The sequence below is a fragment of the Dysidea avara genome, chromosome 8 (genome assembly GCF_963678975.1).
Source record: "Dysidea avara chromosome 8, odDysAvar1.4, whole genome shotgun sequence".
NCBI classification, from domain to species: domain Eukaryota; kingdom Metazoa; phylum Porifera; class Demospongiae; order Dictyoceratida; family Dysideidae; genus Dysidea; species Dysidea avara.
The window spans coordinates 20,366,350-20,390,417 of NC_089279.1; the positions used below are offsets into that span (position 1 = coordinate 20,366,350).

At 41.0% G+C, this 24,068-nt stretch overlaps 1 protein-coding gene across 2 annotated transcripts in view; it reads right to left on the reverse strand.

Moving 5' to 3' along the window:
* The window catches only part of LOC136263034 (serine-rich adhesin for platelets-like), a 45,814-nt gene extending 23,050 nt beyond the window's left edge, over nucleotides 1-22,764 (reverse strand). For both annotated transcript variants that reach the window (XM_066057484.1, XM_066057485.1), the window contains exons 1-5: nucleotides 22,658-22,764; nucleotides 10,524-10,738; nucleotides 10,370-10,479; nucleotides 2,340-2,475; nucleotides 1,383-1,539 (exon numbers count right to left, since the gene is read on the reverse strand). In XM_066057484.1, the coding sequence (XP_065913556.1) occupies nucleotides 1,383-1,539; nucleotides 2,340-2,475; nucleotides 10,370-10,479; nucleotides 10,524-10,736 (616 nt within the window). In that variant the 5' untranslated portion in view covers nucleotides 10,737-10,738; nucleotides 22,658-22,764. The remainder of the gene's footprint in view (nucleotides 1-1,382; nucleotides 1,540-2,339; nucleotides 2,476-10,369; nucleotides 10,480-10,523; nucleotides 10,739-22,657) is intronic.
* Nucleotides 22,765-24,068: the final 1,304 nt, after the last annotated feature.

A 24,068-nucleotide genomic window follows, 5' to 3' on the forward strand; every position in this document is an offset into this window, starting at 1 on the left:
TTAGAGGAAATAACGAAGTGAAAAACATGTTAGTTCCATAGGGTCTTCTATGTGGTGTAACATTACTATTATTTATTTGTAGTTGCTCTGTCATGCAATGACGATTCTGCATTGTTCATTAGTGCGTCCAGTCCAGTAGCATCCACATTCCACCAGTATATCTATTGAGTCACAGTAACAGCAGTTATACAGAGTTATAACTAGCCTGGTATAAAATTACTGGTTCCAAATACTCTAATAGCACAGTCAACAAGAATTCATGCAACCATACGGTCTGAAACAGAGACCTCAATATATGTCACTTCCAAACCCTTCACCACAGAACCATAGTTGACAACTGTTCAATTATTTATTTCTACAATATAAATAAACTCTACTTTCAACACTACATTATGTACCAATGAAAATCTATATTGTACATGCGCATGACATGCATTTTATACAACAATAACTAAGTTCACATGATGCACCAAAACATGTTTTCATATGTACATTAATTTATAATTACATACTACTTAATTTTGTATGGTGCAACCAAACGAAAACTACAACAATGCATTTCATTATTGCAAGCTGTATATTCACTGTCTTAGCTTTTATTGGCAAAAAAGTACAAGGAAGAAGATATAAATTGCACACAATACTAGCTGTGATCTCAGTTATAGTTAAAGCACCACCTCGCATGTGTATGGAAAATACAGCATGAGGGGGCGTGTCGAGAGGCTAATACAGCATGAGGCGAAGCCAGGTGCTGTATTTGCCTCAAGACACCCACCACGCGCTGTATTTTTTGTACACACAAGCATAGGTGGTGCTTTATGTGTTATATTGTACTTCCTGGTTGTCTGGCTTGGAGCGATTTTCTCTAGTACTCAAACCGCTGCGATTTTCGGTGATCAGGATATCAGTAAGTGTTTATACAATCAATTTCTATCCATAGAATGAACTAATAGGATTAGTTTGGCTAGTTTTAGTGATTTACAATGTCACACACGTGATCAATCGTGCTGTCTCAGTGGAGCCGCCTTGTGAACAGACAATCAGTAAGTGTTTATAAAATCTATTTCTAGCCATAGAACGAACTGGTAGGATTAGTTTTGCTGGTTTTAGCGATTTAGTGTTATTTTTGCAACATCCCTTAAATAAATTTTCTGCATAACTGTACTGTATTTGCCCAATTAAGCGAATAACTGTACTGTATTTTCCCAATTAGCTGCATAGCTGTTCTGTATGACTCATACAGTACAGTTATGCAGCTAATTAGTACTGTATGGACAATACGATATGTGGCATCGCTTTGATCTCCCATGCAAAGTACAATATAAGTACATAAAGATATTTTAAATGCGTGAGTAACCCTAAAGAATATATCGAGTGAATACCTTTGTCTGAGGAAACAGACTTCTTTCGACTCTGCCTTGGTACAGCCTGATCGTCACTACAACTTTCACTTTGTGAGGGTACAACCAGTGACTGCTGGGACAAGTCAGATTGAGGACTGGGATCATAAACTATGTGATCGGTTGGTTGCTGCAGTAGCTACAAAAATAATTACAGTATCCATTAGCCAAGCATACATATCAATACATCCATACAAAAGCCTGGGCTTTTATTTTCTATAAGTGATTTTGGAAATGAACTGAGGCACTATACATTGTCTGGTTGGAAAGATGAGACCCAAAAAAAAAAAAAAAAAAAGGTCACAGCTAGCTGACAATAGTTTCCCACCTCACCAACTACACATTTATAGCACATAAAAATCCTTACATAGCTCACTACACACTGCTCTAATACTGTGACTGCTTTATTAGAGCGACTGCTCTATTAGAGTTAGAGTATCTCAATCTTGGAATACTAAAATTTTTTTGGAGGGGGAGTCAAGAGCTTCCTTTGACCACCTGTATTCACCCCTGTATTCACCCCTGACCATCTGTATTCACCCCTGTTGAGTGGGAGTCAAGAGCCTCCCCTCCCCACCTGTATTCACCCGTTTGCTTGTGTAGCATATGACTCTGGAATTTATTAGAAGTACCCAGACATTTAAACGGATCCAGACATGCACTCTGTGTAGTTTGGGATGAAGTACCTTGCATCATTTGAGCCCAGGTGCAAATTTGTGCCTGGTTTTAACATGGATAATATATGGTACATACATGCAGCCCCTTGTATAGGTAGATTCACAAGCCCAGCTATTATACACAGGCGATGTCTACATTCAATCATCCATTCATTCAAGCTTTGCAAATATTTCTAATCAAATAGCCATTGTCAATTTTAAACAAAGATTATGACAAGAGGGTTTACTACATCTAGATACACACAGAAACTATTACACATACAGGATGTGTGCCTTGATTATGAGGAACAACAGCATTATCAACAGTATCCTCGCCAGATGAAGATGTTTCTGTGTGTGGTACTATCGCATTAACATTATCATCTGAAACATGTCCACTTCTTGCACCAGCATCTATTCTACATACAAAATACATGCATGCATGTACTTTTTTGAGACAAAGAATATTAGTATCAACTTTTGATGGAGTACTATACAAGAATGTGTGAGTGCGTGTGTGTGTGTGCGCGTGTATACGTGACACACATGCATTTAAGCCATGATTAAGTGTTGGAGTTTTGGGTGTAGGGATTAAACATCCACAAGTACATAGGGGGGGGCAGCATCAATCAATATCACACCATGATATTTTAATATTGTGGTGTTACTAAATACCCACTAAATGTGTAGCGTATAACAGCAAATATTGGTGAAACTAATATTTGGCGATCTGCTATAAAATTGCAGTTGGATTAAATTAAATTTGGCAAAATGCTCTCACTGAAAAATTGGTGGTGCTACCCAGCCTAGTGTACAATCCTTTTTGTGAAGTGTTATGGATTCAATCACTACATGCATCAGTCTGGCCTAATCACTTTCATGATTGAACCGGGTCTGGATCTGACCATAGATAATATATATTATCTTATGTTTGTGTCCAAGCTTTTGATAGGTTGTTGAAACAGGTTTCAACAAACTAAGTGGATGCACACCTTATTGGTAAATTATCATGCATGCAAATGGGAGTGGCGTACAGACTAGTCTAGAACTCGTACACTCAATTAGTGGGTGTGGCTCCACATAAGCTTGCAGTTAGTAACAGACATGAATTTGTGCACAGCCATTGAAAAATGGGCTCTATGTATGCCTACAGACACTCACAGCAAATGATCCTGATGAGTGGGCATAGCCCACGAAGCAAATTGGGATTTCAGCAGGACCTGGACATTTAAAGCGGGTCAGATCCAAATTTAAATTTGGCAGTTTAGTGATGCATCGCCAATTTGCAAAATTTAGTTAATCACCAAATTTAGTTGATATACAGTGTAAGCTTCTATTACATCAATAGCCCATTGTAGACTATGCAGCAGTTGTAAAACAAATTGGAGGTGTTAGCCAACAAACTTCGTCAACAGAGGTGACAAATAGCACTCCCATATTTGACTGGTTTCCCATTAGCACCTTTCTAGTAGTCCCATGCTAAGCTCTCTTGCTAATGAGTTCTACCATAATACTGTTTAAATAATTTAATTTCCGATATTCTCGGTATGTCCATACATGAATGTCAAATATTTTAGTTACTCAGTTTAAAACGCACACCCTGTATATTGCACAACAACTAATTATCAATATAGTACGATTACTACCCACCCCTACTAGTACGGTACCGATCAAATGCAAAGTCGTCTCACAAGAGTACACGCAATTAAAAACTTGTTAATTTAAATGGGCGTGGCACCCATTTCACTTGTAAGTATTCATCCTGTTTCATTTGGGATGAATACTCACAAGCAAAATGGGTACTACGCCTTTTAATTACCAAGTTCTAAGTTGCTAGCACTCTTGCGAGACAACATTGTGTTTGAGTGGAGGTTAATTATGCAGTAATTTACGTAGATTAATTGAAGCTACCAGCATCCACGTAAGCGGGCTATAGAGTAAGCCGTGGCAGAAGCACAACGGCTTGGCGCATGCGTGTGCTGATAGAAGATCATTCATGTAAGTGCGTTGTGTTGGTGGTGCTTCATTATGGCTGATGACGTGAACAATCTTGGTGACGCAGTAGTCTCTACCGGCTCCACTCCTACAAGTGGACAGGTCGTGGTGGCTAGTTCTGCAGTGGTACAGCCGCAAGGTTCTCAGTTCTCTCTCTCAGGCGGTGCTGCAGGCCGCCTTTCAATCTGCCCTCGGGAATTTACTCCAGCAGTCGTCCGGTGGTGGAGGAATAGAGTTGTCCCCAATTGCAGTACCAGTCGTCTCGTTGGTGAGTCAAGTGCAGTCTACGACTCCTTCCAGCTCAGGTACAGGGACTGTAGCATCGTCTTCCGGTGAGTCCGTGGAGTTAGTGTATACATACTTTGATACGTGGGGACTCCGAGCCACGGTGATCCGGGGCACAAGGACGGCTTGGCATTGTACTAGTTCGTCTCCCGTGTCCCCGGTTCTTTCAGGGGTCGGGATGAGTGGGGGCTTGCCAGCGGTCGTGGCTGCCCTACCAGTATACTATGTTGAACGGCAGTGTCTTTTCCCCATGCTGGTACATTGTTGTTGTTTTGTGTTTTTGTGTATGTGTGCCGGTAGGTTGCTGGGCTCATGTTTAGGCTCATGGTGGAAATTGTGGTTCCCTTGAGATAATTCATGGTTTGGGGTTGGTCCTTGGTAATTAGGCTAAGCAAAGGTGCATTGGCAACTGATAACAGAAGTAGTCAGCATGGCGGCTTGTGGTTGTTGCATGGGAAGGTTTCTAGCACCTGTAGGGTCATGGTAGCTGCAGTATAAGGTAGGTTAAGGGGTTTTTTTTTTGGTTTTTTTTTGGGGGGGGAGGGGGAGGGGATGGGGAGTTGAGTAGCCTTTAGGGTCATCCCTTGGGCAGGTTTGGTAGCTATGGAGTAACCATCATGCTGGGTGTTACGTTTCGTCTACTTGTGTCCTTACTCAGGTTCGGCGTCGGTCGGGGGCGATCCCATCAGAACGATGCCCCGGTTGGAGACCAGGAGTAACCTTCGGATTGTATTTGACCCACTGTCAACCCAGCAATCAGCTTCTCCTAGGTCAATACCATCCCATAGTTGGTCATCATTAGTAACTCAATCTGCTGAAGGGGTGTATGTTGGGGAGGGTACTCCTCCAGTACCAATGCAACTGGCAGCAAAAATACGGTGAGGCTTACATGGCCAACATCGTGCGAGTCAGTCAGGACTATGCAGGGCTAGCCTGGGTTCGCTATGATGTGGCGTACCATCAGCAAGCAGCAGCAACTGGGAACAACAAATAGTCAGTAGTAAATCCAACTTTGTACACTACATGCTTCACAGGAGCTGAAAGGACTGGGACTTCCCGTTGCGAGCTGTGTTTCGCGACATCCCACTCGGACCAGGAGTGTGCTCAACGGGCAGATCTGGATCCTGGGTTACCTGACCGGCTCAGAGCAGTGGAGTCAGTGATGCTATAACTTTCGAATGGGGCTTCCACATTAGGCTGTCTCCCACCTCCAGTAATTCAACAATCGGGGGAGATCTGTAGGCTTTGGAATAGTGGGGTGTGTAGATTCCGCAGTTGCCGTCACACTCACCTGTGCGGATTGTGCAGAGGAAAGCACCCAGCTGTTGTCTGTCCCAGGAAAGGAGGCCAGCCAGGTCAGAATGGGCCACCTGGCAATCAAGGGAGGGCATTCCAAGCCAGACCATACTAGTTAGCAAGTGGACCCTGTTGGACTTTGACTTTAATCTCAGCTATTTGTTGCATTTGTGTATATATATATATATATATTTTGTTTCTTTTGTTATTTCTTTAGGGACCACCTTGTTTGTATGATGCAATGATATACAAGAATGACTGTAAACAGTGATGGTTTGGCGGGGGCGGTACCTCAATCGGTGCCACTGGGTCGTGCAGTGCCCTAGTATGGGTTCCCAATAGCATACCTGTATAGTCGGTGGTCACAGCCTTTTCGGCGGTCAAACAGGTCTACACCTGGGACGGGTGTTGTCGTCCATCCGGCGGTAACGTTGTTAGCGGTCGCGCTGTGGGGGACAATTCCCAGGGGAAGTCCCGCATTGTGTTCTGACCATGGTTTCCGCTCTCCCTACTTACAGGTTACTGTTACATGCGGGACCTGCTCCGCATCAATTCCAGGAGGGCTCCATCGCCAGTATTTCTACCAACCCAGCTGAGGTTTATTGTCTCTCCTCTTTGGTGGCAAGTTTGGGATTTATAGCTGGCAGGGCACCCGGACGGGCGGTTCCGGAACTACATTGTGAGCAGTGTTTGCATATGGCTTCCAGATTGGCTTCGACTACCAGCAACTTTGTCTTCCCTTGTCATCAAATCCGAGATCGACAGGGGACCACCTGGTAGTGATCGACGAGTACCTGAAAGCTGAGTGTACTGCAGGTAGGGTGCTTAGCCTTTTTAAACCACATGATTTCCCCCAGGTCCAAATTAGTCTGTTTGGTGTCGTCCCCAATAGTAGATCCGGGAACTGGTGTCTAATTGTGGATCTCTCTTCCCCTAACGGCGAGAGTGTGAACAAGGGAATTCTTGAGGCCTGGTGCTCACTGTCGTACGTCAGCATGCAGGACGCTGCTCAGGCAATACGAAGATTCGGACGTGGCTCACTCATGGCGAAAGTGGACATTAAGATTGCCTACAGGAATGTGCCAATCCACCTGGATGATAGGTGGTTGTTGGGAATGAGGTGGAGACAAGCCATATTTATTGATACGGTGCTCCCCCTTGGCCTTAGGTCAGCGCCTAAGTTTTTCACAGCTCTCGTGGATGCTGCGGAGTGGGTGGGTAAGCAGCAGAGTGTCGAATTCCTGATTCACTACCTGGATGATTTCTTGCTAGTTGGCAGGCCGGGAACCACTGAATGCTCTGCTTGCTTGCAATGTCTACTGCAATCATTTGACAGACTCGGGTTTCCCATTGCTTTAGATAAATTGGAAGGCCCTTCCACATGCCTTACCTTCCTTGTGGACCCGGTAGCAATGACAGTGTGCCTTCCTTCCCTGAAGCTGATGGAACTAAAGCAAGAGGTAGACAGAGTCATTACCCTCTTGCCTAATGATAGGTCGTGCACCAAGAAAGACTTTGAGTCTCTCGTTGGGAGATTAGCTCATGCCAGCCAGGTGGTTCAACCAGGCAAAACTTTCATGAGAAGCTTGTCCGAGCTTCTGGCCAGTCGGCGTCACTGCAAGCCTTGGCACCTTATTCGCCTAAATGTTGAAGCTCGGGCAGACCTCCTCTGGTGGAGCTCATTCATTGAGTCTTGGAATGGCATTTCAATAATTCCAGGTGATGGGGAGGTTTTCCAGATCTGGACTGATGCCTCTGACTAGTGGGGTTGTGGGGCGGTATACAGGGACACCTTGGAATAGCTACAGTTACCATGGTCAGAGGCAGCTACAGCCATAGGGGGATCCCTCATTCCGGGTGAGAGTATCACCTTTAAGGAACTGCTACCAGTGGTGCTGGCTTGCTCCATTTGGGGCTGTAAGTGGAGGGGCAACAGGGTTGTGTGTCACTGCAACAACGCCGGGGCAGTTGCGGCAATCAATTCAGGGTATAGTCGGGTTGCCCCAATCAAGCACCTTCTTAGGTGCCTGTTCTTCATTCGGGCCCTTTTCGAGTTTGAGGTAGAAGCAGTACATGTTCCTGGGACATCTAATGGGTGGGCGGATGCCACCTCACGTAACCATGCCCATTTGTTTCTCTCACAGGTGCCAGGAGCAATTGGTCTCCAGTCTCTGGTCCCTCTGCGGCTGGTAGAACTTGTGCTGGCAGGCTGGACATCCTTCATCTGGAAGCGACAGTTCAGGAGCTGTTTTCAGCAGGAGTAGCCAGTAGCATACATGTCTGGATCCAGACGGTTTTCAAAATTTTGTAACACCTTCACCATTTCCCCAGCATATCCTGTGAATGAGAAGACATTGTCCCGCTTTGCGGCTCACCTATTCAGCGATGGCCTCATCCCAGGGACAATCAAACACTACTTGGTAGCAGTTCGTCACACCCAGATTTCTCTTGGGTATGGGGACCCACAGATAGGTGGGATGGCTAGACTGGAGTACATAATCAAAGGTGCCAAGCTTCATCAGGGCGACAGCGTAGGTACCGTTTGCCTATCACTCCTGGGATCCTGGAGAGAGTCAAGAACGTGTGGCTGCATGGCCTCGATACCCGTGATACTGTTATGCTTTGGGCAGCCTCGTGCATGTGCTTCTTTGGCTTCTTGCAAGTAGGGGAGGCAGTAGTTCCAAGTGACTCAGGCTTTGATGCTACTGTTCACTTAGCCTATGGGGCCGTCCGGGTTGACAACTGGGTGCAGCCATCCTATGTGGAGGTATACCTGAAAGCTTCCAAGATGGATCCCTTTCGTCATGGTGTGTCGGTTTACCTTGGGTGGACTGACAGGGTGCTATGCCCCGTAGCAACTATTCTGGATTACATGGTCCGTCAGGGATCTGCCCCAGGCCCCTTTCTTCACCTTCTCAGATGGCTGTTACTTCACCCAGGTGAGATTATTGTTAGCAGTGAAAGCTGCATTGGAGGCAGCAGGTATCTCGGCGTCCCTCTACACTGGTCATAGCTTCAGGATTGGGGAAGCCACTACAGCGGCGCGTGTGGGAATCCCTGACTCATTAATTCAAGTTCTCAGCCGGTGGGTCAGCTCGGCATACACATGCTACATCCAAACCCCAAGAGACAGGTTATGTGCTGTGGCCAGAACACTGGCTGAGACTGGTTCTACTGGTTGAACTGTTTGTCTTGGAACCTGGTATATACTATTGTTCGCAGTTGTATTGCACACAAGTTAAATCATGTATGTCCTTTTGAATATACCTGTCATGTGAGTGTTATAGATTTAAAAAAAAAAGAAAATTACTTACTTTTTTTTCTTTCCTATGCTTGGGTGAGGGGTGATCTCCCATACTACAGCTGAACTCACCCTTTGGCTGTTATCTCACCCAAGCTCGTCCTGGAGTTATAGCTAACAAGCCAATAGTGACGCAGTACTAAGCTGACTGCACCAGGTAAAAACCACGTATAGATTTTGAAGGGTGAAGGCCATCCACAAACCAGGTGGCCCGTTCTCCTTATACAGCTCCAGTATTCAGGCCATAACTAAGTAGTAACCATCTTGGGGGGGGGTAGGTACTTAGTGTATTGAAATCCACTGGTCTTCAATTAAGTGGAGGTTAATTATGCAGTAATTTACGTAGGTTTATTGAAGCTACCAGCATCCACGTAAGCGGGCTATAGAGTAAGGCGCGGCGGAAGCACAACAGTTTGGCGCATGCGTGTGCTGATAGAAGATGATTCGTGTAAGTACGTTGTGTTGGTGGTGCTTCGTTACCCACCCACCTACACCCTGGACCTTTGGTAGTTCCAGTAAGGCTGCTTTAGGCGGCTCTACTGTGAGAGGATACCGTGGCTGAGGGGAATTGGCTGTTATCTCACCCAAGCTCGTCCTGGAGTTATAGGTAACAAGCCAATAGTGACGCAGTACTAAGCCGACTGCATCGGGTAACAACCAAGTATAGCCATCCACAAGCCAGGTGGCCCGTTCTCCTTATACAGCCCCAGCATTCAGGCCATAACTAAGTAGTAGGTATCTTGGGGGGGAGGGGGATAGGTAATTAGTGTACTGAACTCCGCTGGTCTTCAATTAAGAAGCATGTACCATATATCACTAGGTATAGGCAACTCCTCCTTTGCTTCACTACTTTTTAAGGCTATGATCCCTAATTCCTACTTTCTACTTCTATCAACTTATGACTGGTGAACTAGCACATACCACATCAAAGGAAAGAATGATACCGTAGTTAATGCTTTCATCTGAATACATGGCTTCCCCAACTATCAATTATTGGAAAAGTACAATAACCATATTATATGGTGGGCAGTTAGTCACTCAGTAGAAGATATATATATATATATTTTAAATTGTAGCAAACATTTTAAAGTACTCTAAAGATACTTTTAGGCTTGACTCTACCTGCCAAGGCGTCGTGAATGCATTGTGAGGCTGGTTTCTGGTTAAATAGTATATTATGAGAATGTGAAAACCTCCATGATCCTTTAGAATATTGCACTGTATGATTTATTTATAAGTGGGTAAGTCAACTGTGTAAGTGACCATATTCCCTAACTGAATAATACAAGTACATTGGTCAAAAGAATGCTCAGTTTCTACTACCAGAAGACAACTACCAGAAGATAATTGAATCTAATATATAAACTCTAGATATATCTGTAATAAAATAGAACTATACACAATATTACAGTTGGTACTTTGTATAAGCTACATACCTTCCTGTGGGTGGTAGATGTGTACCTGCACCCTCTTCTCTATACACCGGGAAATCAAAATCATTTAAATCCATTTCTTGACTGGTAGGGAAATCCAGCAAACTTCCATTCTACACAAACATATACATGTAAGCCAGTAGCTCCATTTGTATACCAGTAATCCTGATGGTCCAGCTTGCAGTCCAGATGGTCCCGGTTGATCACCAGAGCTGCCACTAGCACTAGTGCTACCAGTTATAGGGTATTCCATACTAGGTTGATGGGGTTCTAGACTGGGAACACTTGAAGAGGACTTCTGTGATTGTTGGCCCTGACTACTGCTACTTGAAGAGGACTTCTGTGACTGGTTGCCCTGACTAGATGCCATCCCTGAAATAACAATGATAAATAACACAATAATAAAAACTATAAAAGTAGGACAATGCTGGGAATTTTGACCTACAAGAGCTGGGTATAGACTATATATGCGCGGTCTATTTATTAAACGAAAAATAATCAATTTGCATTGATTATAGTGGCGTGCCCAAGAATTTTTGATGGTGAACGACTACCGCAAACCCCATAAAAAAGTTAGGATAGCAAATGCAGCTCGAGCTATAACTTGCCAATAACACTACAGCCTTGGGCCTTCTTTCCAGCTACTATTCTATCTAAACCAAAACAGCCAAGCTGTAAAAAAAGAGTGCATCCTCCAAAGAAATGGCTGTGATGGTAGGTTAACGGCAAAAATTTTAATTACGACAATTCAGGTGAATTTGCATTGCCTCCTCCACTAGGATTCAGCACCAAATTCACCTGAATTGTCGTACTTAACATTTTTGAAATTAACCTACCATCACAGCCATTTCTTGGCTGCCACCTTGGATTTCACATCTTTATTCACCTTGGCCTTTTTGGGGGCTGCACTCTTTTTCTACAGCTTGGCTGTTTTGGTTTAGATATCACTTCTTTTTGTATTGCAAGCCACAAAGCTGGCCATATGGCTTTGATGCTTCCTTTTAACTTGTATTTTTCTTTACTGCAGGAATTGTGGAACAAAGCAAGGAATTGTGGAACAAAGGAAGTAATTGTGTGTATAGCTTTTGTCTGATGAACTATTTGTACATTTAACATCATTATCACATACTGTAGTTAATAAGGTGACTTCTTACATAACTGAACTGTAGCTGAAACTCTCATTGTTTGTAGCTGAACTCTTTCCAGGGTGATTTGTTTCTAGCTGAACTCTCTACAGGGTGATTTGTTTGCAGCTGAACTCTCTACATGGTGGTTTCTTTGTAGTTGAACTCTCTACAAGGTGACTTGTTCTAGCTGAACTCTCTACAGAGTGGCTGAACTCTCTACAGGGTGATTTGTTTGCAACTGAACTCTATACAAGATGATTTGTTTCTAGCTGATCTCTCTATAGTGTAACTTGATTGCAGCTGAACTCTCTACAGGATGGTTCTTTGTAGCTGATCTCTCTACAGGGTGACTTGTTTCTAGTTGATCTCAGGATGACTTGTTTCTAGCTGATCTCTCTACACGGTGACTTGTTTCTAGCTGAACTCTCTATAGGGTTATCTGTTTGTAATTGAACTCTCTACAGGATGGTTTCTTTGTAGCTGATATCTCTACGGGGTGACTTGTTTCTAGCTGATCTCTCTACAGGTTGAACTTGATTCTGGTTGAACTCTCTACAGACGATTTGTTTGCAACTGAACTCTCTACATGGTGGTTTCCTTGTAGCTGAACTCTCTACAAGGTGATTTCTTCTAGCTGCTCTCTCTACAGGGTGATCTGTTCGTAGTTGAACTCTTTATATGATGGTTTCTTTGTAGCTGAACTCTCTACAAGGTAACTTCTTCTAGCTGATCTCTCTACAGGGTGACTTGTTTGTAGCTGAACTATCTGCAGGATGATTTGTTTGTAGTTAAACTCTCTACAGGGTGATCTGCTCATAGCTGAACTCTCTACAGGGTGATTTGTTTGCAGCTGAACTCTCTACATGGTGGTTTCTTTGTAACTGAACTCTCTATAAGGTGACGTCTTGTAGCTGATCTCTCTACTGGATGACTAATTGTTTCTAGCTGATCTCTCTATAGAGTTATAACTTTCTCTATAGAGTTATAACATGTTTGTATAGCTGAACTCTTTACAGAGTGGTTTTTTTGATTGGTTGCTAAACTCTCCAGCTACACGGTGACTTGTTTGTACTACAGAGTAACTTGTTTGTAGTTGATCTAGATGAACTCTCTACTGGGTAGCTTTTTTGTAGCAGAACCCTCTACGCAGTGATTTGTTTGTAGCTGAATTCTCTACAGAGTGACCTGAATTGTCTATAAGATTAACTGTTTGTAAGTGAACTCCCTACAGAATAACTTGCAATGTAATATAATTCTATAATGGAGTCAGTTATAAACATAGCTGAATGCTCTATTAGGGTGACTTTCTATTGAGTATCTCGATCTCGCATATGTTACATGTAGTTGGTTTTGGAATCATAACTCTATGGTTTGTATTCCAATTCTTCTGTACTACTGCAAGGACTTTCTATGATAAATATTCCAGCTACACACTGATTTTCAACTCATTGCTCTAAGCGGTTTGCCTGGTAGGCGTGAAAACTAATTTTTTTAAACCAGGCGTGCGCCCACAGCCGACCGAAGGCTGGCTGTTGGCACGCGCCTGGTTTACTGAAATTGTTTTTGTAAAAGTGTGTGTGTGTGTACCTATCTACCTATCTATCTACATATCTACCTATCTATGTTTGTCCGTACGCATCCACGTGAGCAAAATCATTAAATAATGGTAAAAGCAGCATTTACGTAAGAAGTAAAAGTGAAATGAAGTCTGTACTAAACTTCTACATAGGTGAACTTTATTCTGAGGTGGTTTCTTTTCGGCGGACTGAAATACGGGTGTAGCAACTTTCCTCAGATTTTGTAAATTACCTTCCCTTTGAGGTTTTCAGGCGTTTACAACTGAAAACAACGGTGCAGGCCTCGTACACTACCAGGAATAGTCTATCGCTTCGAGTTGAAAGGGGGTGTATCCCTTATGTACGCGAACGAAAATGAAGAGCAGCTTTGAGGCTTTGCGAGAGAATTTGTGGGAAAAAACACAATAGTCAAACTATAAAACAGTTTAGAAGATACTTCTGTGCGTAATATATTGGTAAAAGTGGTTTGTTTAACAAGCGCTTCCTTAGCAGTGCATAGCAACATAATTAAATAAATTACAAAAATTTCATGAATTACGAAATACAAGAATTAGCTAGCAATATTATTGCACAACCCAAAACTACCCTATTGGTTAAAACAATAATATAGTTGATTAATTCATAGTAGCATGTACTATCCATGGTTAATTCCAGATGAGCTAGCTGGCTGCATGGTGCCTGGTTTTTAGAAGTAGCACATCAACTTGTTTATTCATAAAATCGATCGCGTAATTGTGACACAGGATGGGTTTTGTGTCATATCTCGATGGCCTTTAGCTGGATTCCTTTCGAACCACAAAAAGGCACTCCTACGATAGTTATTCCATCTACATAGCAATTTTCAGCTCATTCCTTCAAGCAGTTTACCCTGTAGGCGTGACAGACCTTGGACCTTATTTTACACAAATAATCGGTCATAACTCCGTGAATGTTCATCGGATTCTTACCAAACTTGGTACTGAGATTCGCCTCAATGAGCCCTTTAAGTGTGCCAAATTTCAGCCCAATTGAAGCACGCATTCGTGTTTATGGCGAATTTTGCAAAGTGTGCAAAAAGAAGTAGAAGAAAAAAACCAAGAAAAAAACCAAAACTTTGGCTGCTTGTATCTCGGAAATGGCTGGAACGATTTTCTTCAAATATGGAATGTGGACTCCCCTACCTAGCCAGCACTTCTGTAGCAACTTTGGTTTCAATCGGATAAGGAATCACGGAGCTACAAAGGTGTGAAAATTGTGTTTACTTTCTTCCTGTTAATATGCTCACGGTGTGGCGCGCCGGCATCTTAGGCCACACTACACACTACCATATGTCTTGATACAATCTATCGATCTGGAAGAAGTACTGGTAAGTGGTCTATTTTCTGTGATTAGCATTTTTCTACGTACTTAAGATCGAAGTCGTTCACTGTCATGACATATTAAAACGTAACGAAATATCACATGTTTTTAGAATGCTTTCAGCAGTTTATATAATATAGTCTATTCTTTAAAAATTATTATGTGTAGGTTAGAGAACTAGCATTAGGATCTTCATAATCGAGTATTTTAAAACGCAAAGATCTGAGGGCATGGTCTCGGGTGACTTTGTCCACTGCAGGCTAATAGCCTGGTATATGCCTTGGAGAACATAGCAAATCAATGATCGAAAGTGAGATTTGCAATAACAGGCCTTAGTAACCATTTTAATTATAAGTGGATGATAAAGACCTCATTATCTCCCAAAGATCAAAGCATTTTAAGCATACCGTTTTCTAAGGAGTGTTAACAGTACCAATACCAATTCTGATGTACACACATATGTATGCCAGCTATCATCAATGTGTAACAATAAGGCAGCATATGCCCCACCCCTTTCCCCAGGGACGTAGCTAGGGTAGGGCATGGGTGGGAATTTGCCCTACCATCAAAAATTGCTAGTTTCCCAACCATCACTAACAGTTTTGCCCAAAATGACAGCATAGTTATGTAAACAACATATTTAGTACACATATCACAATGTTTAACCTGTACAAGAAGGCTTGAACAAGTTCTTTGACAATATCAAAATAATGACTGTGAGGGGAAAATCCTTTGGAAATACCCATGGCTCTTCCTAACTTGTACATGAGATTCATTTGAAATAGAGCCAAGAATTGGCGTGACAAGTAAGCAACACCATGCAGTACTGAGAACTGATGTGGATGGAGCCAGTAGATGGCTTGCTGAGCACAAATTTGAGAAAGCGAGAAGGAAAATGAGTCAATAAGTACAAAATTCCAAAAAGCCAGGCACCTTAATATTCTAAGGCCAAATTGTCAAAATCATTTGCAGAGTACACTACAGTAGCTACTTTGATCAGACCTGTTTTCTAGACCTTTTTCACTAGCTGAAGTGTTGTGCTTTTTCACGTAGTTTTATGATATACTATGTAATATGCATATGCGCTTATTGCCTTGTGTGCAATATAAATATCATAGTTTACAAGTCCTTGCACTGCAAAGCATCATGTATTTATAAAAGTATGCACGTGCAAGTGCAGATTTTCTGGTGTCATCTACATTCTCAGTGCCCACACATACGCAGAACATTATAGTTATGTACCTTTAAAACAGAATTAATGTATTGCACTTATAATTGCAAGAACAGTTTACCAGCTACAGTTATTGAAGTAACAAAACAATTGTAGAAGAATTTAATAAGATATTGAACTATTTTAGTAAATAGCCCAACTAGCATAACCCAATTATCGACTGACATCTACTATCGACCAACTCAACGTCTATTATTGTCATATAGAATCTGGATTCAAAAACGGAATTTTGCTACACTAAGCTGCCTTGTTTTGCTGTTCTAGCAGTTTAAATCAACCTCTGTCACATTGTACCGTTGGTGAATGATGAAAGGTTTGTTTATGACTTATTTTGTATATGCTACTGTTATTCTTGGCATGAAAATGGCGTACTGAAATTTATTCGTGTTGTTTCTGTTGTTGTGGCGCACACTGAACCTTACACATGACGTTTGACGTAAGAAGAGACTGACTGCAGTAATTCAAAAGGATCTAGTGATTGACTCTGCCGGAATAATCATCCTTTCCAGTGGAATAATGTTTATTTACGCATATACGTGTTAAGGGTGCAACAATATATCGATATATTGCAATATTTCGATATATTGCAATATTTCGATATATTGCAATATTTCTATCACAATACAATACAATATGTGTGATGAAGCATATCGATATATTGCATATTGCAATATATTGCTGTGTTTGTAATGGGCTATGGCTTGTGGATTAGCCTATTCAGCTGCCACCCTCCTGGAGGGCGGGCATTTTAGAAGCCACATATCCTAAACAAACAGTACTGGTTGTAGTACTGCCTACTTGTACTGTAATACCTATCATGAACCACGATAGTGGGTTCATAATAGGGATCACCCATGCTTTTTGCAAAAATCCTAATAGAACGCTTACCTAAAAACCACCTTGAAAAGCATCCTTCAACTCAAAACAGCCCTGTGATGGTTCTTTGCAAGGAGTATAGGTCCACTAGTAAGTATCAAGTGAAAAGGAAACAGTAAATGTATTTCAAACAAAACTGAAATTTGCCTGTTTGTTCATATTATTATTCATAATATTATTCTTTCACAGGCATAGCGAAGTTTACAAGGAGAATCCTGCGATAAAAAGTAGCAAGGCTTGCTGAATGGATCATTGTGAGTGTCCATGAACTATTTTTGATTGCATTTTCAGATGGAAACAGCCCAAATCGGGCCGTTTCTTCTTGCCATTACGCTCGAGAAGCCATACAAGATTGCACTCAAAGTTTAGCTTCTTAGTGTGCACTGCTTGTGGCTAATAGAATCTGTCTTTATTAAACTCAGTATAGGCCAGGAAGCTTAATCTGGGCTGATGACTTTGTTGCAAGGTGGTTTTTTTCGCTCCGTGATTATTGCACGTGGGCGGGTTATCCAGATTAAATACTCTAATAGTAGGCATTCCAGCCCGATTTTTAAATTTGGAAAAATGGGCTTTTTATATGCTCAATAGATAGAGTATTGATTGCTGATCTCAGAAATATATAGTTTGTTGGGTTTGGAATTAGCTACTTTGGCATGCACAATGCTTAAAAACTGAAAAAAGGTACATTTTTTCTCCGGGGCTTCCTATACATTTTAAAGGGAAAAACGGCACAATTGAATCAGGAAGCCATCTAGCAATCTGGACTATCTTGAAACTATAGTTGCTTCTAGCTGCAAGTTTGTACATGTAATGAGAGTAACTTCAGATAGTATCGGATCTCAGTGATCTTTGTATGCTTTGTGGTGAGCAAATATGTTTCACCCACTGCACACTTCTCAATACAATGGTGTATACCCATAGGCAAGTGGCTATATCAAGTAAGTAAAACCATCAAGTTAACAACTTATAAAGGTAAACAACTAAAGTGGAGGTGCCACAATGATGCAACAATACCTAAGGTGGAGTTGTGGTTTCAATTATGGCATTGTTATGCCGACTTTGAAGTGGTTTATACTTTTGAGCTGATGATACAGCCATCAGAAAATTGTTCTGGAGCTGAAAATCGCTAACCCGAGCGAAGTAACTATGCACTTTAAAGTAAGCACCAGTGACTACCTTCCACCCAACAGTACGTTTTTTAAAGTTTTAAAGTATTCTACATACATTGCATGGCTTGAAAAGATTACAAAACAACACAAAACTTACTTATATGTAACGCGCATGATAAAACTAAGATTTCATGATGATCAGCGTGTGGACAAACCCCACAGCAATTTTCATCCTCATTGGAGCTCAGACAACGGAGCAATCCCAAGTTAAACACAAGTTGTTATTTTGTGACAGGGGAATATACGGAGAATTTTTTTATTTAAAAATCTCGGATACTGGAATGCCTACTAATAGAGCAGTCATGTAAATACTCTAATAATGCAGTCAAGTGTATAACAACAATCCTTTTGACAGCTATTAAAGGCACCGGTAATGTAAATTGTAGCTCATATTGGGAGAATCTCAGTCTGTATGCACATTGCAATTTGATCAGTTTCATGCTATACTGAAACGTTGACAGCGTTACTATGCAGAATGCAAAATTACACTATTCACCAGTCTTCATTATCAATCAAAGAAATCTATGTTAATTTGTACACATGATATTGTAGTCAATAGCGTGAGAAGATATTGCTGAGGAGATGATATGTTCCAACAACTTGCAGCAAATACTAGTCAATTATATAGGTCTATAGTTCGATGGATTAGTACACGGGCCTTTCTTGTATACTGGTGTTACATATGCCCTCTTCCAGTCTGAAGGGAGTTCACCCTGATGTATAAAACAGTCAAGTGTATAACAACAATCCTTGCACTGAATTTGACAGCTATTAAAGGCACCAGTAATGTGAATTGTTGCTCATATTAGGAGACTCTCAGTCTGTATGCACATTGCAATTTGATCAGCTTCATGTGTGTACTGAAATGTTGACGGTGTTACTATGCAGAATGCAAAATTACACTATTCACAACAGTCTTCTTCATAATCCATTACTGGATTAATAAAAAGTACACAAACTAGATGAATAAAAAATTGGAAATTTTAAAATGGGAATAGGGATCGCTGAAAAAAGCTACGAAACAAGAAGGGATCGCTGAGGTGGTAATGTAAACCACAAATCCCTATTTTGACTCACTTCAAATTGACAGAGCATGTAACTAATTTATGACAGAGAGTCAAAATAGGGATTTGTGTTACCACCCCAGCGATCCCTTCTTGTTTCATGGCTTTTTTCAGCAATCCCTATTCCCATTTTAAAATTTCCATTTTTTTAGTCAACAAGTTTAATAACTGTTGGCCATTATAAGCAGCTTTTGACTGGTGTGTGTACACCACATGACACTAATGCTATCTGCTGTATCTTATGAAGCTTAAATCCATGAGTTATTTACACAAGTATAGCACTTTAACATCACCAAAGGCCCTAATCCAAATATTTCAATACAGCAATATATTGCAATATTTCTTAAGGCAATATGCAATTTGGTATTTACCCGTATTGTTGCATCCCCTAATACGTGTCTGTTTTTGAAGAAGTCAAAACTGATTGGACTTGGAATTTGTTTCCTTTGTACTGTTGAAGGTAGTTTTAACCACGATGGATTAGTGGCTGTAGAGAAACAGCCGTTTCTGATCATTATGTGGGTAAAGAAGACGGAAGGACCCTCTGTAGCAGTCGGAAGTGATGAGTATGGAGATATAGAGGAGGAAATAGCTCAAAATGCTGGGCAAATCAAAAGTAAAAGTCTTATAAGACTATCTAAACAGCAGAATTGATTAAAAGAACAAGGGAGTGTTTGTACAATAACATTATCCCCTTTCAGGAACCATCGACTACAGTACACATGGTTTTAGAGGTTGCAGGTTTAATTGTCACATGCTGTCAAGTGTTGAAATTAAGATATGATACACTGCTTAGGAGCAAGGTGTACATAGTGGATAATAATCCCATACACGGTGAATAGAGGTTGTTGTATTATTTAAGGACAAAGAGCTTGTGCATCATTGGTTACATTACCATATGGCAGGAAGTAAAGTAGCTACGGTTCCTCTCAGTGGCACCAGGATTACTGTGATGACCTTTGTAACATCTCTGATGAAATATCAGTGTTGTGCAATTTATTTTAAAATGTGTTTAAAGCATTAAAATACTGAAGTGTTTGTTTTATTAGAAATTGATTTAATTGTATTTCGAAAATCACGCACAAGACTTACTTGAAATTTAGGTGGAATTACAATTAGAGTAAAGTATCAATTATCGGACGATACGATGTTTGGACAGCTGCCACTCACTTCCTGGAAATCCTGCAGCTTAGGTTATTGTACCAAACAGTACGCTACACCAAGTATTAATTATCCTCCAATAATCAACTATGGGTAATTAATAGCTTAAGAATTACAGCCAATAGTATGCTTAGTCTGATAAATTCTATGTTCGTACAAAACTCAGTTTTTGGACTTAGATTTTTACTACCAGTAAACAATGTCCAATTTATTTCAAACTTGCATGCAATATACCTGTACTCATTAGCTATCAGTGACCCAAAAATGGTTTTGTTATCTTTAGCATAGAGGGAGTACGAGCCTCACAAGCTTAAGCGATATTGTCGGACGCCCTCCGCTTTAATTTAGCTATGTCCACCAACAGAGTTCATGCCTTTTGAAACAAATGCACCAGCACTAAACCACAGAAGAAAGTAAATACATATCTTCCAAGAGTAGAGGTGTGCTTTTAAAGTTGATATTCAGGATATTTCCTTTGAAAAGCAGTATTTTTGGCTCCTAAATGAAGGAGATGCATGCAAGGTGGAAAAATGAAGTTATGCAAAATCACCTCCTAACCACCTACATATGCTAGCCTTGGTGTCCTATCACAAATACTGTCACGGAAATTGAAAGGCTTTTCTTTCTCTACCTTATATGAGTGAAACAAAACGGACGAAAATGTTGTTTTGAGCATCCATAAAAGGTAGAAATGGAATATCTTTCCATTTCTAAGTGGTATTTGCGATTGAGACACCAAGACGAACAAATGTGGTTGGTCAGAAAGTTGCTCCTCGTAACTTCATTTTTTCACCTTGCATGCATCTCCTTCATTTAGGAGCCAAAAATACCGTGTTCCTATGGAAATATCCTGAATATCAACTTTAAAGCACACCTCTAGGTATACTCTTGAAAGATATTTATTTACCTTCTTCTGTGGTTTAGCACTGGTGCATTTGTTGCAAAAAGCATGAACTCTGTTGGTGGGCACAGCTAAATTAAAGCAGAGGGAGTCCGACAATACCACTAAAACTTGTGAGGTTCGTACTCCCTCTATGCTAAAGAAACGCCATTAATAGCTAATGAGTACAGGTATATTGCGTACAAGTTTGAAATAAATTGGACATTGTTTACTGGTAGTAAAAATCAAAGTCCAAAAACTGATAGTTTTGTCCGAACATAGAATTTATCGGACTAAGCATACTATTGGCTGTAACTCTTAAGCTATTAATCACGCATAGCTGATTATTGGAGGATAATTATTGCTTGGTGTAGCCTACCTTTTGGTACAATAACCTAAGCTGCAGGATTTCCAGGAAGTGAGTGGCAGCTGTCTGAACATCATATTGTCCGATAATTGATACTTTACTCTAGTACTGGTACACTATTTTGTACTATTGGCAAGATTTAGTTTTGAATTGTGTGGGAATGCCAAATGTTAGTTTGTACATTTACTGTATATGTGTGTGTGTATTTATATGTATGTTGTGTGCAAGGGCGTAGCTGAAGAACAGCTCTGCCTCCCTGTTAAAAATAACAATTAAAACCAGAATTTATTCTAAATAATGCTCTATTGCAAAGTTCATCGTAAAATCGCTGGAGATCATTGATTTCTACACTATAGATAGTGAATTACTATTTCTGACAATAAATCCAGCACTAAACTTCACAGTTTACTAGATGCTAAAAATGTACAGTATGCATACGTCACGCAATTATTGTTACATCATGTCCTATGTACCTCCTCTGCTAGTCAATGGTCAGGGATAAGAATTACCTACCACAATCGAAAAGTACTGAAATATAGTCCCTAACAACCCGTTTACACTAGCCATCTAGTTTGAACTATCTCGAATCAGAGCAATTTCCAAGTCAATGTGTATCATATTGAACCGAACCGTGTCGAACCACTCTGAAATGGACCTGCTAGGGATGTGGGTCTGGTTTGATCTAGATCGCTTTACTCACCCAGTATAAACAGTTGTGAACCTGCAGTTCGATTTGGCTCTAATAGGCGGAACAAGGATACTGAGAACTACAGCTAAAATAGCAACTGAAATGACAAAATGAAGCAACAGTGAAGTATTTAGGGGATGACACAGAAGGAGAGCCTCAAGAACAACAAAAGGACTCTGAAATAAACAGGTACACGTGCGAATGAATGGTTAACCAACTCCACAGAATTGAGAGGTTGTTGCCAACGTTGAAAACTTTATCATGTCTATTAACCTTACGATAACAGAGCACAGAAATCCTTTAACTCCATCAATAATCTCTACTTCAATGAAATGATGATTAAGTTTTTTTGGTGATTGGAGCAGGCTTGTCCTTCGTAGTATAAACGGGGCTGAAAAATCGATCTGGATCGAAGTGAAGCAATCTAGTCTAGAGCGACCTGTAGTGTAAACAGGCTGTAAGTCACTGGTCAAGGACTGAAAGTTTCTTAGTCACGGGTCAAAGTAAAATTTCAGCAGTTCCAATGGTCGCAGATCTACCTCAGTGTGTACTAACATGACCCCTTGCAGTGTTTTGCTGAACTGATTTACTGTTTGTACTTTGGTTTATTAGCGTTAGCTATATATGTCTGTAGTTTTGTTTTAGTAATCATCACGCTCGTGCAAGTCTCCAGCCCAGTCGTGATAATAACCAGGACAACGAAAGAAATGGCTTATAATGGTAAATGATGTGCATTATTAAGAACACATGCCATGCTGTATTCATACAGCTGTACATCACTTGTTGACTAATAAACAAACTAGTCTTACTAACCTGTAGGACTGTAGTAGGAACGAGATTTAAAAGCATTCGTGTCCTCGATCGTGGCGCTACAACGCGGGAATTATTTTGGAATTAATTGTTGAGTCACGTGAGCCGAGAAACTACTAAGTCTGGTAAGGAGCATGTATGGTTAAGTTTAATATGAGACACTTAAGCGGGAAAGCTGAATACTGCACACAGTACTACTAACAATTCATTTGACAACAAAACACTTTTATGGCTTTCGACTAATTTATTGGTTTGCAAGGGGCAATCTGTAACACCATGAACACTTAACTTAAGCAAGTGTAACAAGGTTTACCCGCGCGACAACGACCTTCAAGTTGATTTAGCAATCATGAATTAAAGCAAAAGTATAGCGGGTAATGAATACAAAACTAGAGAGAGCGAACCACACTCAACTTGGCCTTATATACTAAAAGATTACATCATAATTATTATTCAATATTATGTCACAGTCTAATTAATCATCATTACATCATCCTCTCCTTTAATGTATGCCCAGCATACTACCAACGAACGTAATTATCATATCTAGTAGGTGGCTGATGAGTTCTAGAAGGGTATCTTCTTGGTACATCTACAACCTCTGTAGATAAATGTTCATCACTTGACTGCTGAGATACAGTTGCACTTTCTGTCTCCTGTTCCTCCACCACAGGTTCCAGCACCCTAGACTGTTCAGAAGCAATTGTCAGTTGATTGTCATTCCCCACACTGTCATCACCAGCACGATCAGTCAATTGATCATCATCCTCACCCTGTACATTTTCATCAATATCGTCATCATCACTTGAATCCTCTAGCATCAAATCAGTCTCTGAATTCAACCCTGACTCCAAGTGGTGCAACCTTGCAGGCGCTGAAGAGACGAAGGCATCATTCCGTGAACCATATGCGATGCTACTAGATTCCTCCCTAATATCTGAAGGGCACAATTTCAGTCGATTAAAATGGACTACCAATCGCTGCCTCCTACCTTGGCAGCGTTGAATCCTATAAGTCACATCAGATAACTTCTTAAGAATCTTGAAAGGTCCACTCCATGGGCGATGCAGTTTCTTACAATAGCCACGAGGAACAACAGATGTATACAACATAACCAAATCCCCCACACTGAAGGGCCTGCCATGCCTTTTACGATTGTACAACTCCTTTTGCCTATCTTGTTGTAGTCCCATTCTGCTCTGCACCTGACAGTAGGCCTCTTGCATAATCCTACCCTGCTGAGATACAAAGTCATTAGCATTCTCTGCAATCTTACCAACTTCACACAACAGGTCTACAGGTATCCTTGCCTTTCTCCCAAACATAAGGAAGAATGGAGAATATCCAGTGGTAGACTGAATACTGGTATTATATGCCATACAGGTAGCCCTCAGGTGTGATTCCCAATCTTTAT